Here is a 16,110-nt window from a genome sequence, read left to right on the forward strand (position 1 = left end):
CTTGGGAGATGAAGGCTCTATCTGTGTGCAGGCTTTCACAACCAGTGTGTGAGTGATTCTGTAAAACATTAGTTTTTCTTCAGAAATCACGTGCCGATCGGATAAATTCCATAAAAAGTATAATTTGTTGTGATTTGTGAAATTAACCTCAGACGATGTTTCATCTCGTCATGTGGCCCCGCGTCATCTCAACACGTACGAAATTATTCAACGGCCCATTACTGACTTAACATGCTCTGAGGGATCCCTCACTATTTTATGACGAAGGGAAAACACGGCCGTGAAGAAGGAATGAGACATAAAAAGCTGCTCCAGAGGAAGTGAGGAGAGCAGAGGAACAGGGTGAGGATGTGTAGGGAGGCGTGTCTGGAGAGGAATAGAGAACATTTGTCTATCACAGGCTTTGAAGCAGCTCTTTGTACCTCGGCTTTGTTCCCAGAGAAACGACAGGCCGAGAGAGAAAAGATTTGGCTGACTTTATGTGAGTCTATTTCTCTTTCTCTCTCTCCACCCTGTTTTCTTTCCTTTTTTTTTTCCAACTACCAGCAATCCAATCAAGATATTGGTGACCCAGCGGTGGCTGCGACGCGTCCCTGCCCAGATGGAATCAAATCTAATACCTCTCTAATGCCTCAGCCTCTGTTGGCCACAGCAGCATTGTTAAGAGTGTTTGTGATTGTGTGTGTGAGTGTTTGTTTGTGTGTGTGTGTGTGTGTGTGTGTGTGTGTGTGTGTGAACTTTGCTTCAAACCCTGCCACCACCACAATCCCTCGCCTGCAAATATCCCTCGGTGACCCTGTAGTCGGGAGGTCACGCAGCAGGTCCAGGCTGAAAAATCGCTGGGGTCATATTTGTAAAGCTGCTCAGAACCAGGAAGCTGATCTGGGGTAGCATTGAGGTCACGTGACCAGTTAAACCTGCCTTTAGCTCTGAAGGACGGAGACACAGAAACTGGTCTGACGTCAGATCCTGAAGGACAAATAAAAGCTGATTAACCCTGAACTACTTCTGCGTGAGGCCAGTGGCAAAAACAACAAGTCTTTGCAACAAAGGGATATTATTGGTGAAACGTCTTTTAACATTTGGCAAAACTGTCCCACCGTCCTTTTCCCCTTGAAGTTATAATCCTTAAGATTTAAGTCCAAGCTGTTCCACTGCTCTTTTCTGAGACTGGAACTGGGAACACCGTTTTCCATATTTAACAACAACTACATTGCTGAAAAGCTCTGGTCTTTTAGAAATATACTGTTTAACATCCAAGAATAAATATATATAGGACTATATACATATTACATTTTCTTTATAGCTAAATTGTATGTTCATGAATACAGGTTAAAAACTAAACTTCGTGGTATTAACAAAGCAGGTTAAACAGTAAATAATGAAGCTATCCTAATAAATATGGCTGAATCAGTAACTTTCTTTTAATTAAGGCTTAAAACATACTTATCATGTTGCATCTTCTAATTAGGGCCCGAGCACTGATCAAAGGTCAGGGAGGTCCCTATTGTTATTGTAAGGATTATTTCTTCTTCTTCTTCTTCTTCTTCTTCTTCTTCTTCTTCTTCTTCTTCTTCTTCTTCTTCTTCTTCTTCTTCTTCTTCTTCTTCAGGCAAATTAATTGGCTTTTTGAGGGCTTTAACATTCTCAACTTCTTACCAAAATTTGCAGAAAGTTAGAAAGTGGTGAAAATGTACGTATTCTGAAGGAATTTTCATTCTATTTGTGTTATGGGTGTTTTTTATTGTTTCGTTTATTTTTTTGTGAATGTTTTTATGTATTCTTGCTTTTGTGTGAAGCATAATGAAGATGTTCTATTTACTCAGCTCCAAAAGACAATGGATCATTCTTTAGCCCAACAGCGTAATCACGCTAACATTAAAAACATAACATCCTTGCTGGCGGTATCAACGCCAATGTTTCCGATGACTGCTTCTGTTTGTGTTGAATGTTTTTGATAAGAATCCTCAGAAGTGACTTAATACAGCTCTGACGCAGCTGACTGTTGGGAAACTAACAATGCGAACTGCTTAATGTTCAGGCACTTACAATCTCAATTGCAATGATCATTTATTTACCATGTTATTACAAAGTTATTCTGAAAACTGGCATGAAAATGGCAGCAAAACACGGCTCTTTTAAAAGCCAGAGGAATATCATCACACATACAGTATCGAGGAAAGAAAGCGATGCGTGTAGAATTTCAATTAAACGACCCGTGCTCGCCATCATCCATTCCCTCTGCGCTCTGATGTTTAATTACAGATTTCATTATTTCTCTCCGCCTCTGTTGACTTCATGCATCACCGTGCCAGGAAGACGAATGCTCAACCTCACAGCCGGAGACAAATGCAAAGATTCTGCAGCAAACTGACCTTTGCGACTCCCACACTGTCCCACTTGAGAACAAATAAATTGACCCATCTGCATTTACATAATGACTTGGAAAAAGAGAAAAGTAGTTCTGTGCATGTGCCAGAACACGCAGGTGCTGAGCTGACCCTTTTCTCGGCCTTGTGAGCGCAGCACCAACACCACAATGGGATTCAGCGAGTGTTTCCAGGAGCAGCAACGATCTCCGTGCCTGCGTCTCCTGAGGCGTGGAGGAATTCACTGATAGTCGACGGAACAGCAAACCTCAAACGACCTCTTTTGCATTCAAATGTCAGCGGCTGTAACATCGCAGGAGCTCAGACTCCAGGTATACGGATGTTTGAGGAAGTTTCTTACAGCTCACTGCTTCTTTCCTCCTTCTCCAACTAATGTCGGGGTTCGATCCTCGTGGTTTAACACACGTTTTAAGCAACATCTGAAATCTCTAGTTTCAAGATTTCTTTCCTCATCCTGTATTGATTCTGCACTTCTCTCTGCGCTTGGGCCTTCGTCTGCAGGGAATACCCACATCCCTTTATCCTCCTTCCCTCGTCCATACCCACATCCCTTCATCCTCCTTCTCTCTTCCATACCCACATTCCTTTATCACCTTCCATTTTACATACCCACATCCCTTCCTCTCCTTCTCTTATCCCTACCCACATTCCTTCATCTCTTTCCCTCGTCCATACCCACATCCCTTCATCTCTTTCCCTCGTCCATACCCACATCCCTTCATCTCTTTCCCTCCTCCATACCCACATCCCTTTATCTCTTTCCCTTGTCCATACCCACATTCCTTTATCACCTTCCATTGTACATACCCACATCCCTTCCTCTCCTTCTCTTGTCCCTATACCACATTCCTTCATCTCTTTCCCTAGTCCATACCAACATCCCTTCATCTCCTTCCCTCATCCATACCCACTTCTATTCATCCTCTTTCCCTCATCCATACCCACATCCCCTCCTTTCCTTCCCTCATCCATACCCACATCCCTTCATCTCTTTCCCTTGTCCATACCCACATTCCTTTATCACCTTCCATTGTACATACCCACATCCCTTCCTCTCTTTCTCTTGTCCCTATACCACATTCCTTCATCTCTTTCCCTAGTCCATACCAACATCCCTTCATCTCTTACCCTCACCCATACCCACTTCTATTCATCCTCTTTCCCTCGTCCATACCCACATCCCCTCCTTTCCTTCCCTCATCCATACCAACATCCCTTCATCCTCTCTTCTCTCATCCCTGCCCACATCCCTTCATCCTGTCTTCCCTCATCCCTAGCCATGCCTGAGAATAGCCCCGACTTTGAGTCTCCCAGCACCCCATTCATCGCTGCATCCTCCCAGACCAGCCAATCAGACCCATCCTCACCTCAACTCCTTCCCTCAGTGTCCTCAATATCCAATACATCAATTTGCATTCAAACCTTTAAATCTCATTGTGTTGTCGTGTGGTATTTGCAAGTGAACAAACATTAAACATTAAAGCTCCAACAGAAAAAACAAAAAAAAACATGTTCTTCTTCACATGTGAAATGGGGGCAACTGGAAGCAAAGCAGTAACCTGATGGAAGATTGGGATGATGAGTTATTTTACTGATTCCGTCTACAACCATCGGCCTGAGGGCATCACTTTAAATTCTAGGTCAGATAGACAGTCTCACATTAACCTCTCTGCTCACATCTCCTCCCTGACTCTGTACGTTCAAGATCCAGGTTAAAAGTCTCATTCTTACTTGCAGAGCTCTGCACAGGCTCCTGCACACGCGTCTGATTTATTCCGTCCTCGCCCATCAGCTCGATGTCTTAGGTCAGATCAGCTAAACTCAGTGTCTGTCCCACGCACACGCTCAAAGACCCGCGGTAACCGAGCTTATGAGGCTGTGACATCTCAACCCTGTTGCTCTGCCTGCACCCGTTGTGTTTGCAAAGGCATAAAAAGACAAATCTGTTCAGACGAGCCTTGAGGTAATCTCTTTACACCGGGTCTGTGTTTTTTATTTTATTGACTTTCTTTTATTGTGACTTTTATCTGTTTTTATGTGGTTCTGTGAAAGCACTGTGACTTTTATCTGTTAAAAGTGCTGAACAAATAAATTGTATTTACTACCTGCCTTAAGTTTATATCAGGTTATCAGTTAAAACCAAAACACACCCCTGAGCCATCACTCGATATGTGTGTGTGTATGTGTGTGTGTGTGTGTGTGTGTAGCTGTGATGATAGTATGTGTGTTGTTCTTGTGTTTACTGGGACAGATTTAATCAGTGTAAATTGACTGACAGCTCAATGAATGTCATGTCACAAACTGCTGCTGACTTGTCTTACACACACACACACACACACACACACACACACACACACACACACACACACACACACACACATGCCTGCATTGGACACAACACACTCCTTAAAAATGCAAGCTACATTGTGAGTGTGTGTGTGTGTGTTTGTGTGTGTGTGTACTTAACAGGTATGTGAAATAGAAAGCGACTGTGCCTCTCTCAGCAGAATAACAACAGTAAGCGCTCCGAATGTTCTGGGTGTTTTTCTGCAGCGAACGAACATTTCTGGGATTATTTTAAGACTTCACTGTGAACCCCTCGACAATAAAAACCACTTAAAGAGCTTCAGTACATATTAACAGTTGGTATCCATCACACAAAGTACGTGACCCTGCACTGCTGCGCTTCTCAAGGGCCGGAAACTCAGGTGCTCGGCTGACACAATGATGTAAAAAGCCTTTTATACTTTGAGCTTTGCTGTTTTTAAAAAGTCCCGCAGGGTTATATCTTTACTTTTGTGTTGTATTTCTTTTCTTTTTTTGGGGAATAACAGTGATGCAGGTTTGCAACCAGCTATTCTTTTCTTTGTGAATTATTCTGTAAATGTTTGTTTTGATCAAGTGATTGATTGTTGTTCATATCACGTCAGAAAATAGTGAAGAAAAAACAGTCCAAAACTCAAATACATATAAAGGAACATTTCAACGTTATATTTTCTTTATATAGCTAAAGATTTTGATGAGGATATTGAAACCACTCTCAGGCCACGACCCCCATCCAGTTAGCTTAGCATTTAGCATATACACTGGAATTAAGGGGCCAATACTAACTGATTAGATATGAAGCTTCTCATCGACAAGGAGGTGAAAAACACATTTCTAAATATGTCAAATGATTTCTTTGAATTGAAAAAGTGCAGTAAATCTTCACATTTAAGAAGCTGAATTTAGAAAAAAGAAATCTTGATAAATCACTTGATGGCTAATCAATTAATTGACGAATAATTTTTTTATCAATATCATTGAGGCTTTGTTGATGGTAGTTTTTTACAAGAAGTTCTGGTCTGTATTTCTTCTTGCAAACAGCACATCTCAAGTTATCGCTTAACATGTTTTCCTACGAAACAAAAATTATATTTTTTATTAATCCAGTTTAACTAAAAGCTCATAGGGAGGGTAAAATCACTGTGACTGGCAGGATTTGGGGTTGATTCCCCAAAAGGGATCCATCATCCTTTTAGACTCTAGGCCAAGAACACTGGCTCAAATACTGTTTCATGACCATGAATCAGACTAGAACCAACGAAAATAGGCAAGTGATGCTTTGATTCTTTTTCCTACAATAATCAATCAGTGCTCAGTGAGAGATATGGATGTAGAATCATCAAACTCTGACTGTTTCCCTGAAACCAGCCAAACCCTGTCACCCAGTGAGTGAGCAATAAAGCTTCCATATGTACACATGCAGAGCGTCAGTGAGCCTATTGTCCAAATCCATTAATTTTCATAATGTGCAATTATAGCAGCTCTCTGTCCCGACCCCATGGAAACCCCAGTCAGTTCTCCATGTTGCAGAGCCACCATGGTAACTGGATTATCGTGCGGCGGTGCACTTACTATGGGATGTCGAGATGATAAATGACAGCCTGTCTGGCACCAAATCTGTCTCCTAATCTCAGCAGGAAAACAAAGGACGCGGCTGGGGGACGGCGGAGATGAATTAGTGTGTGAATGACTCAACGTGTGTGTGTGTGTGTGTGTGTGTATGTTGGGGGTGGGGGGTGTTATTCAGCATAAAAGTGTGTGTGGGTGGTGGGTCGACAACACAGAGTAAACAGTGCAGAGGAGTACACAAAGCAGCAGACGCATTGGCCAAACTCTCTCTCTGGTCTCTCACCTTGTCAGGTGCTTGGCTCTGGAGGCTGCCCACGTCCAGGGGGGTGATGAGGGGCACATTCTGAAAGCCGTCCTCCACGCTCACAGGTTTGGCCCCTTTGTCTTGAAGATTACTCCCCAGTTTCACCATCTTTCCCCGGCCTTATATATCCTCCCTTATTTCCCCGAAGACTGCTCCTGAACAGAGGGGGTGTTTGGAGAAAAAATGATTTTACCTCAGAGCCTTAAACCTGGCACACCTAAAGACAGATCTATTAAATGAGGATTTCAGCTTCAAACTACACAGCAAGCACAATATACATGTTTTGAAATTACTGTTTTGGTTAACTGGCGACTGATGAGAGGAGGAAAACACTTCAAAAAGCACATTTTATTTGCCATTCAACCTTTTATTTGCCAAAAACAACCTTCACCGATGGAATCTAGATCAATCACACTGAGGAACGACTGATTCATAACATAGAGATTGATTCAAAGTAGTTACTCACAGTGGCTCGTCCTTGTCCGTCTGCTTGCTGTGCGCTGCGGCAGTGTGTCTGTGTGTCTGTATGTGTGCGTGTGTGTGTCTGTGTGTGTTTGTGTGTGTGTGGGCAGCAGGAGGAGAGGATGCTGGAGTCTGGTGCTGATGCTGGAGTCTGGTGCTGATGCTGATGCTGGAGTCTGCTGCTGGAGGCTGATGCTGGTGCTGATGCTGGTGCTGGTGCTGATGCTGCGGGAAGGCGACGCTGCTCCGGCGGAGACAGACTGGGAGTGTGGCGGCAGGTTTCCGACCAGCAGGCAGCCCAACCCCCTAATCCCAACACAGCCTCCTCCTCTGTGCTGCTCGGCTACACCCAGCAGCCGCAGCCACCACTAGGGGGAATGATGTAGACACCTATTTACACCTATTTACAGTTTTATTAACGAGTTACTTTGTGATTTTTAAGATAGAAGATACGTGCAGATTTCTGAGTTGCTTCTCAAATTTAGCTGTGAGTTGCATGAGTCAATTTAACTCCCAACAACCCTTAATAAAACAGATCTGTTTCCTCTAATCCATCTTTAATTTCTGGCTCAGCAAATGTAAGAACTTCACTTCCGACACGTTTTCCGATGCGTTAACAAGTCAGACAATCGATATTTCCCACAGTGCATGAAAGCAGCGTGAAACACATGGCCCCCAAAACAACTCTCTTTGGTGCTACAGCGCCATCTTGCGGTTTGATTAGTAACACGCATCCAGAAAGCTGGTGTTTAACATTGTTTGTCTGTATAAAAAAATATTTATCTATAATCCAATTACCTGTGACTCAAACAATCGAAAAGGCAGATGTACACGTGGGAGACACAGGAATGTTGTTGTGATTTCATAGCGAGAGATCAATAGATTATTTGTGCTTTGTTTTTTTGTTGTATCCTAAGAAGTAGATTTTAATACTGTGGAAAGATAAACATTAGATGCAACAGGTTATAAACAAACACACAAATAAAAAAGTAGGGACAACAATAATAACATGCATGAAACCAAATGAAAGGAATGAAACTAAAAATTAAAGGAATACAAATACAGATGGAATACAATGATACATTAAAACCAGCTGACCCGAAAGGCATGCTAATAATTTAGTTTTAAACGATGATAGCGTTGGAGCCCCTGTGATGTGATTTGGCAACAAATTCCAGCGGCTTTAAGTAGAAGTGTTAGAGGCACCTTCACCAGTTGTCAGCTGGGGAATGACCAGACAACCTGTTCCAACCGAGCTGAGGGATCTACAGCTGGTTCACAGCTCATCAAAAAGACATGTAGGACCTTAAAAACAAGTATTGAAATGTTAAAATCAATCGTAGCCAATGTGACGCACTCAGTGCAGATGTTATATGGTCATAATCCTCAAAATTAAAATCTAAACAATATGAAACAATAGTTTAGAGGCAAATATACCTGGTCTGAACAAAAGTGTCAGAACACAAATGTTCGTCCACCTGTTGGATCTTAGATGTTTGCATTTCTTCTTTATCTTCTTTGGGAGAACATACAATACTTCACGTGGACTCCACTGCTAAATTAAATATCCTCCACGGTGCAAGATATAGCCAGGTGGTGGTGCTACAGAGCCCTCCCTCAGTTTGTTCAGTTTTTCCTAGAATTGGAGAAAACAACAACACATGACCCGGTCTGCACTCTTACTTTGAATGAGAGCTCACGTGCCTGGTTATCAGTTATTGATTTATTTTCTTACTCCACTGAGCGGGCTGCACACGTATTTATATAACTTACAATGTGAACTGCGTGTTGCAAGGTCAGATACTTTCTTCTTCTTCTGACTATTATTATAGTAATAACAATAGAGAGTAGATTCATAGTGAACTATAAAATCTGAATCAATTAATTGGATATAAAGTTTAAACTGGATTTGATTTACTTGCCTTATTCAATGAGTGGATTGAGTTTCAGAGAACTACTTTCCACCATCTTTGTTTTTGCTGACCTCTAGTGGTTTAATATGGCTGTGCCTGGGCATTTGTATAAGCATGATTTGTTTGGCTGTTGCTTTGAGGTTTTCTGAAACTTCTACAACCAACAATGCAGTTCTATACCACGTGACGTCACCCAAGCTTCCAGCACATATGTTAGATTTGTGTCAATGTCTAAACTGCTCATTCATACATTAATATTACACAACGTCATTACAACAAAGACAGGTGGGGCTGGGTAAGGTCGCAGTTAGAAAATGAAAAAAGCACAACGAGCACAAGTTTTCATCACAGTTAAGATTTATTTCATTCAACATTTCACATTACAAATATTTAAAAATTATGCATACTGTTATAAATAGTTGGCTGCAAACAATTAAATAACATTAGATTTTTCTTTTTCGTTTCACTAGCACTTCTACAGACCAACTCCTAGAAATATGGACATATCCGTATTACATAACTTAATTAGAAATGAAAATACAAAAATAGGAACTTATAAAGTGAAATGACAATAAAAATTAAGGTGATATCTTAAGTAAAAAAATGCTATTAATAAATACAACAACCTTCCCATACACAGTTAAAAACTATTGAAATCTTGCCATTAAGTAACAACAGACAAATATTTAAATATTTATTTTCCTTCAGAAAATGTGAACCATATATTGTGGAGCACAATATAGCAATTAGTAAAAACTAGACACTTTAACATATTAAAAGCTTCACCTCAAAAATATAACAAAAATCTGATCAAAATTATAAAAATCAATTATACATTCCAATTAAAAATATACCAATAAACAGCTAAATACATTGTTGACCTAATAATTACAATGCAATCAATCACAGTAGCTTAAAATAAACAAAATAAGCAAATGAGCACAAAACCTTTTAATGTTTTAAAAATAACTTCAATTATTTATATTAGTACAAATAGTTTGATTTCTTTTCTTTTTTACAAACACCAGCATGAAAAGGATTACAATAACAGTAGAAAATGACTGTGAAAAACATATTAACATCTTCTTTAATTAAATGTCTGCAATTAAAAATGGCATTAAAGAATTACATTGCAAAGAGTCTTTATCTGGAAAAAGGTTCAAAAGAAGTATTGCACATAACAACTTGAAGTTAACTTGCAACATTTACCACATTCAAGTCTTTAAGCTCCCCTTCCTCCAGATAGGTCTATATAAGATCGCCTCGACAGACAGCGGGGATGAGTTCTCAAGTCTTTTAAACAGTGTTCTTATAAGGATGCTCAAAGTCATGCACTCCCAAAAAAATCGATTTAAAGTGAGATTCTGTCTTGTTTCTCGTCTTATATCTTATCTCTTGTCATGTGCATCCTGCAGAGGTCTGCGATTGGGGGGAGAGGAGATCAACACGTGTCGAAAGGGAGCAGGGGTCGAGTGGGTCGGGTGGGGACGAGGGTGAGGTGAGGTGAGAGTGGGATCGGGTGGGGTGTCCTTAACAACTTAATAGTTGAGAAACATTTGGTGCACACCACAACAATTAATTTTAATAGCTAATTCATGTACTTGTCATTTTCTCTTTTTTTTTGTCATGCATGCTACGGATTACAATAGGTGCTAGTTGGCAAGTTCAAGAATATATATATATATATATACTTTTTTTTTCAAATATTAAAATATCTAAACACCAAACATCCATCCTTGTGATACGAGATTCCGCGTTAAGCGTGAACCGAATTTGCATTCTCCTTATAATAAGTTATGCTCCATCTATGGAGAGGAAACCAAGACAGAAGTTACCATTTCCAACTAGTATAGCCATGTTTAGAGACATTAACATCAATTTCAAATTACAACTTGTTTTTTTTTTTCCTTTATATATTTCTCGCCATGCCATTATTGACCAGATTGACTGGAAACATCTAGCGTACGAAAAGCTAAGACCAAGACAGCGATACACTTTGGTCTCTCCTCTGCAGATCTGAAGTCGCATCAACACAAGTGCGCACTTAGTTGTAAAGATTCCTCAGCACTGAAATGTATAAAAAGCATAATTGAAAATAATATATATTGAAATCACTCAACTTTTTTTTTTTTCTTAAAATGAACATTTCCATATATGCAGATCTCTCAGTAACAAAAGTACAAAAGCTACCTTTCACAATGTGAAAAATTGAGGTATTGCAAAAAGGAGTTTCCCCATTTGTGAAAAATGTGCCTAAAATGACTGTTGGAAAAAGAAAAAATATTTAGAAAAGTAGTGCATAATAAATGTTTATATGTGCATGACAAAATAATTTAGCTAGAAAACACTGTACCAAAAATCAGCAGGCCATGTATAAAATAATCTTTTTTTTTCATCTCATTTAACAGCAAATTCTTCACAAAGTGTTTTAACTTCTAAAATGCTCACCCACCACACCCACAAAACTAATGTCCAGGGTGCAAAACTGGTGCGACGACACCACACCGATATGAGGATTCTCACTAGTGTGTATTATCAAGTTTCTGTACTGACTCCCTGCCATGTTTAAATGCTCGGCTAGTAAGGATGCCACTGAGTGACCTAACGTGTCAAACGAATGTGAGGATTGGTTTTACTTTTCGCTGCGTGAATGTGCACTTGATGTTGAATTGTCCCAAACGTGCAGATCTATTTGAAATAAAAAAAGAACTTATGCCAACCGGTGTGCACCTCCACTTTGAGCTATGGAGAGTGTGAGGCCTTATGTGTGTGTGTGTGTGTCTGCAAGCCCTGTGTTGTTTTCCTCTGGTGTTTTAATGGGTTTTGTCTGCACCGTCAAATACATATATACTGTGTGTGTATATATAAATATATCATGTTCCAAGGCCAATCTTTGGTTTGCTGGATCTCATCAGGGCTTGACAGCGAAGTAAAACTGGGCAGAAGTGACATATTTTTTTGAAATAGGTTTGTGTGAAAAGAAAAACCTCCTGGAGGAAATGAAAAAGGAAATAAAGAGTAAAAAATCTAGACAAGAAATGAGCTACAGTATGACGCCACTACTGCACAGCCATCTTTGGTTCCCAAAAGCCACTGGGTACAACCGACTGGACCTGCGACACACTGGGTGGGTCACGAGTGTGTAGTAGCAGAGCACACTGCAGAGACTATCTTCATTTATGCTTCAAAAACACTGGATGCTGAGTTGGACTAACTTGGCAGGAGAAGGGATCGAGGGTTTCGCCCCAGAAGGCCACAACCCTCCATGACTCAAATGTGTGCCGACTATTTGGAAATCAGTTTGAACTGCTTCTTTCCTTAAATGTAGCTGACTGTTGGATGCGCACTAGAATGTTTTTTTTTTTTTGTCAAAGACTTGGGAGAATTGCACAAATGGATAAAAAAAGAAAAAAGAATGAAAGGCGACTACCGATTGGCGGCGGCCCCTCCCCCGTGAAAACTGCAATAAAAAGGCGGCCATTTGACCGGCCCTGTCGAGGAGTTACCTAAACCTCCGTCCTGAAAGATCTGTATCCGAGCTCCGCGGTGGGCAGACACAGAAAGTGGGTTTTGATCCACGAACGAGGCCCTACCTTCTGTTAGCTACTAGCTTTAGCAGCAGAGGCCACAGGCAGACATGAGGAGGGGGGAGTGGGGCTGGATTTATCTGTCTAGCAGTTAGCCTGTCTTCCCCTGTAGCCTCACTACGCCATACATTCCCCTAATACACTGGATGCTGTACGATGCTCTGCTCAGTCCCTCGCACAACCCTCGGCTTGATTACAAAAATAAGGAGGTTATGAAGCAAGTGAGTACAAAACGGTACCGGTCCCGTCACACTGCCTGTTGCGTCGCTTCCCTGTGATTAACGCTTGTGAGGAAAGGAGAACAGCAGCAGGTGATGATGCTCGCCTTCTTTCTTTCATTCATTCCTTCTTTCGTTCTCTTCCTTAACCTGTATTCGGCACATTAGCAGCTGAGTTTGAGGTATTAGTTTTTGCATGTCAAAATGGAGATCAAAACCCAAATATGTGTTGCTAAAAATTTTGTTTTGCGATTTTTCAAGTAACATCAAAACATCTGTATGGACTTGGAAAATTATAATAAAAAATAAAATAAAAGAGGTTAAAAACGTTTTGATTTGGGAGAGAGAAAACAAATCGATTTCTTTTTTCTGCAGTGGGCCCCTCTGTGTTTTTCAAAGTTAATTAAAGATTCAGCTTTGGTTAACAACTAAGGGTCTCATAAAGTGTATCTGCACTCTTAAAAACTGGAAATAAGTGCACTCTTCTTTAGCAACACCTTTTTCATTTCACATTTGCTCTGGAGCCTCTTGTATCAATAGAAAACGTAATCGCACCGCTCAGAAATCAAACAGCCAATGAGACGCTGCTTCGGAGACTCGATACAAAACAAAAAGCAACAGCTCTGCTACAAAAGATCCAAATGTCACATGAAGAGTATTTGTTTTTTCGGGACATCTTGTATCAAAATCAAATACATAGTTTAGAAAAACAAAAAAAATCCAATTGAATAGCAGAGTACCATTTCACACCTCAAACCTTCCTATATATGATTTTTTTTTTTTGAGAACTAATAAAAATATTTCAAAAAATCAAACGCATAAATAAAATGATGTTACACATCTTTTTTCCTTGCTGGACATATTCGGGTATAATTCCAGTTTTTCTTTTCTATCTTCAAAATATAGATATATATTAACTTAAAAAAGAGAAATGAGAAATAAAAACAGGTTTGGTGAAGATTAGAGCGAAAAGGAACCAGCAACAGAAAAGTGCATTTATTTGTACAATGATTTGCGACTCCTGCACTACCTGCCCTCCTGCTCCCCTGTTGCCTCTCCCTCTCTGTCGTCTGCTCAGTTCCAGCGGAAGGAGATGTGACGGGGTCGGTCGCCCCCCTCCTTCACCAGGGGCTTGTGAAACTCCCGCCCGGCACGCGAGTGGATGGCCGCCCAGCAGTACTCGCAGTAGTACTGCAGGCAGGTGACGTTGGCGCAGAAGAACGGTGCAAACTTCCCGCCGCAGCGAGTTCCCTGGCACTCGTCGCACAGCTGGTCGTCCAGCACGTATGGCTTCACTTCCACCTGCAATCGGGAGGGAGTCATTTCATCAGCCATGTTATTTTCCTAGCACTCCCTGCCTTCTGTATCCTGCAGTTCTTCTATTCCATGTCTCAAGATGTTGTTCAGGGCATGTACAGAAATAAAACTGAGGAAATGAGGAAATGAGGAAATGAAACAGATGGCTGCCTGGAGGTAGAAAATCTAATTCCAAAACCATTTTTTTTGGGAAGTGTAACAAGTACACGTTTTCTTTTTTGTGCCCAGCAAGAAAGAAAACTACTGGAATTGTTCTTTAAATGTTATGAGACATCATGGCTGACCACAGCCGTGTTCTGCTATTAGCCAGAGAATGTGACAAGACGTCCAGTCGACCACATTGGCACATGAATTATGGAACTGAAAAAGCAGCGTTCTCTTATTAACACGCTCAATGTCGTGTTATGCAAATGTGAACAATATTTGTGTCAGTTACAGGCCGCTGTAAGATGTCCAACACACCTGCACATATGACTTTAATTCCTCGGCTGTTGACAGCAGTGTGTCGTGAGTCATTGTTAGCATTAGCTTGCAAGGGCACACACATAATATTGTGTGTACTGAGTGCACTGAGTGTGTGACTGCAAGGTCAGAACATGCAGCAGACCGGGGGGGGCGGCGGAGTACGTGGATATTTTGACAGAGGACATTTTGACATGTAAGACAAGCACGGGTGTAAATAATTAAACGAAGGATGGATGAATTCCATTCAGCAGCTTCAGTTCCATGTTGTTTGCATTGGAGCTTTGCTTTCTCCCCTATGACAAGTCAAAAATGTCTTCGGAAAAAATATGGATATGTTGCTGCAGAACAAATTCAGCACGGTTCGCAAATATTTCACTGAATCTTAGTTATTCTGTGCCACTAACAACTCTGTGTGTTCCTATTCTTCTCATGTATTCTCATCCCACTCCGACTTGAACTGAAGATAGCTTAGATAGAAAATAAATAAGGGAGGGGGAGACTTTAAATTTTGCAATATGGGGGAAACAGTGTGGGTACTGAGAAGGGGAAGATCGAAAAACACTGAGCTCCCTTTTCTTTCTGCTCACCCGTTTATCGATCTCTCCATGCTGCAGCTGCACAAAGCGAGCACTGATAGCAGCAATGTAGCTCTGCTGATTAGAGAAGGCGACCCGCCCCGCTCCCTTGGGGTACTTCAGCTCAGGGTCGGTGTCGATGCCAGCGTAGCAAACTCCACCGTACAGGCGGTCCATGATCATGGCCAGCTCCACTGCACAGGAGGAAAAAAATGTAAAACTGGATGAGCAAAAATATTCACAAAAACAAGTTTAACGCACAGAGGGAATAACAAGCGCATGAACAAAGCTTCTGGCTAAATTTAAAATGTGCGCACACAAACACAGACCTTACACATAAACTTGTGTAGCCAGTGAACACAAACACGGGGACATTATGAGGGTTGTTTGATGGGGCAGACATGAGGGTGGTGCAGTGAAGACAGCTGCTAAAATGGCTGCAAGAAATTCAAACAAATGTATTTACTTAAGTTTTTGTGTTTTTCTTTACAGGAGCTGAATATTCAAAGTGAGGGGAGATAATTTGTTAAAAACAAGGTCAAATGGCAGTTTCTTTTTTCAATATATTTCAAATACTTTACACAGCAGGAAAGACCCACTACACGTGATAAGAATGAAATGCACAGCTCAGTCGGCCTCAGACTGCTTCCTGTTAGGACCAGCTCAGGTCAGCGACTCTTTAAGCTCAAATTTCTTGCAGATCTAATGTTTATTGTGAATACAAGCCGATCAACACTGCAGCGTCTTACAGGACGAAGAATCTTGCCCACAGCTGCCACTTCAAAGATTGGGAGGAAATGAGGCATAAGAAGTGAGGGACGGCTACTTTGTGTGGCCTATTGGTGTATAAACATACTGTTTGCATACGTTTAAAAAAGTAGAGATTAATGGAAAGGGTGATTGAAAATAAGGCAAAACAACATTTTAGGGCCTCAGATTAATGACAAAACAAAAACACAGAAATCCGCCCTTATCCACATTATTC

The 16,110-nt window shown here is 41.0% G+C and overlaps 2 protein-coding genes across 2 annotated transcripts in view; both read right to left on the bottom strand.

Annotated features, from left to right (window-relative positions):
* nsg2 (neuronal vesicle trafficking associated 2) overlaps nt 1-7,117 on the bottom strand; it is a 30,673-nt gene extending 23,556 nt beyond the window's left edge. Inside the window, exons 1-2 of the mRNA XM_061086464.1 lie at nt 7,055-7,117; nt 6,568-6,743 (exon numbers count right to left, since the gene is read on the bottom strand). Coding sequence (XP_060942447.1) covers nt 6,568-6,696 — 129 coding nt within the window. The 5' untranslated portion in view covers nt 6,697-6,743; nt 7,055-7,117. The remainder of the gene's footprint in view (nt 1-6,567; nt 6,744-7,054) is intronic.
* A 2,185-nt stretch (nt 7,118-9,302) lies between these two features.
* The window catches only part of cpeb4b (cytoplasmic polyadenylation element binding protein 4b), a 31,631-nt gene continuing 24,823 nt past the window's right edge, over nt 9,303-16,110 (bottom strand). Inside the window, exons 9-10 of the mRNA XM_061085369.1 lie at nt 15,138-15,319; nt 9,303-14,070 (exon numbers count right to left, since the gene is read on the bottom strand). Coding sequence (XP_060941352.1) covers nt 13,843-14,070; nt 15,138-15,319 — 410 coding nt within the window. The 3' untranslated portion in view covers nt 9,303-13,842. The remainder of the gene's footprint in view (nt 14,071-15,137; nt 15,320-16,110) is intronic.

Source organism: Limanda limanda, chromosome 14 (assembly GCF_963576545.1).
Source record: "Limanda limanda chromosome 14, fLimLim1.1, whole genome shotgun sequence".
NCBI classification, from domain to species: domain Eukaryota; kingdom Metazoa; phylum Chordata; class Actinopteri; order Pleuronectiformes; family Pleuronectidae; genus Limanda; species Limanda limanda.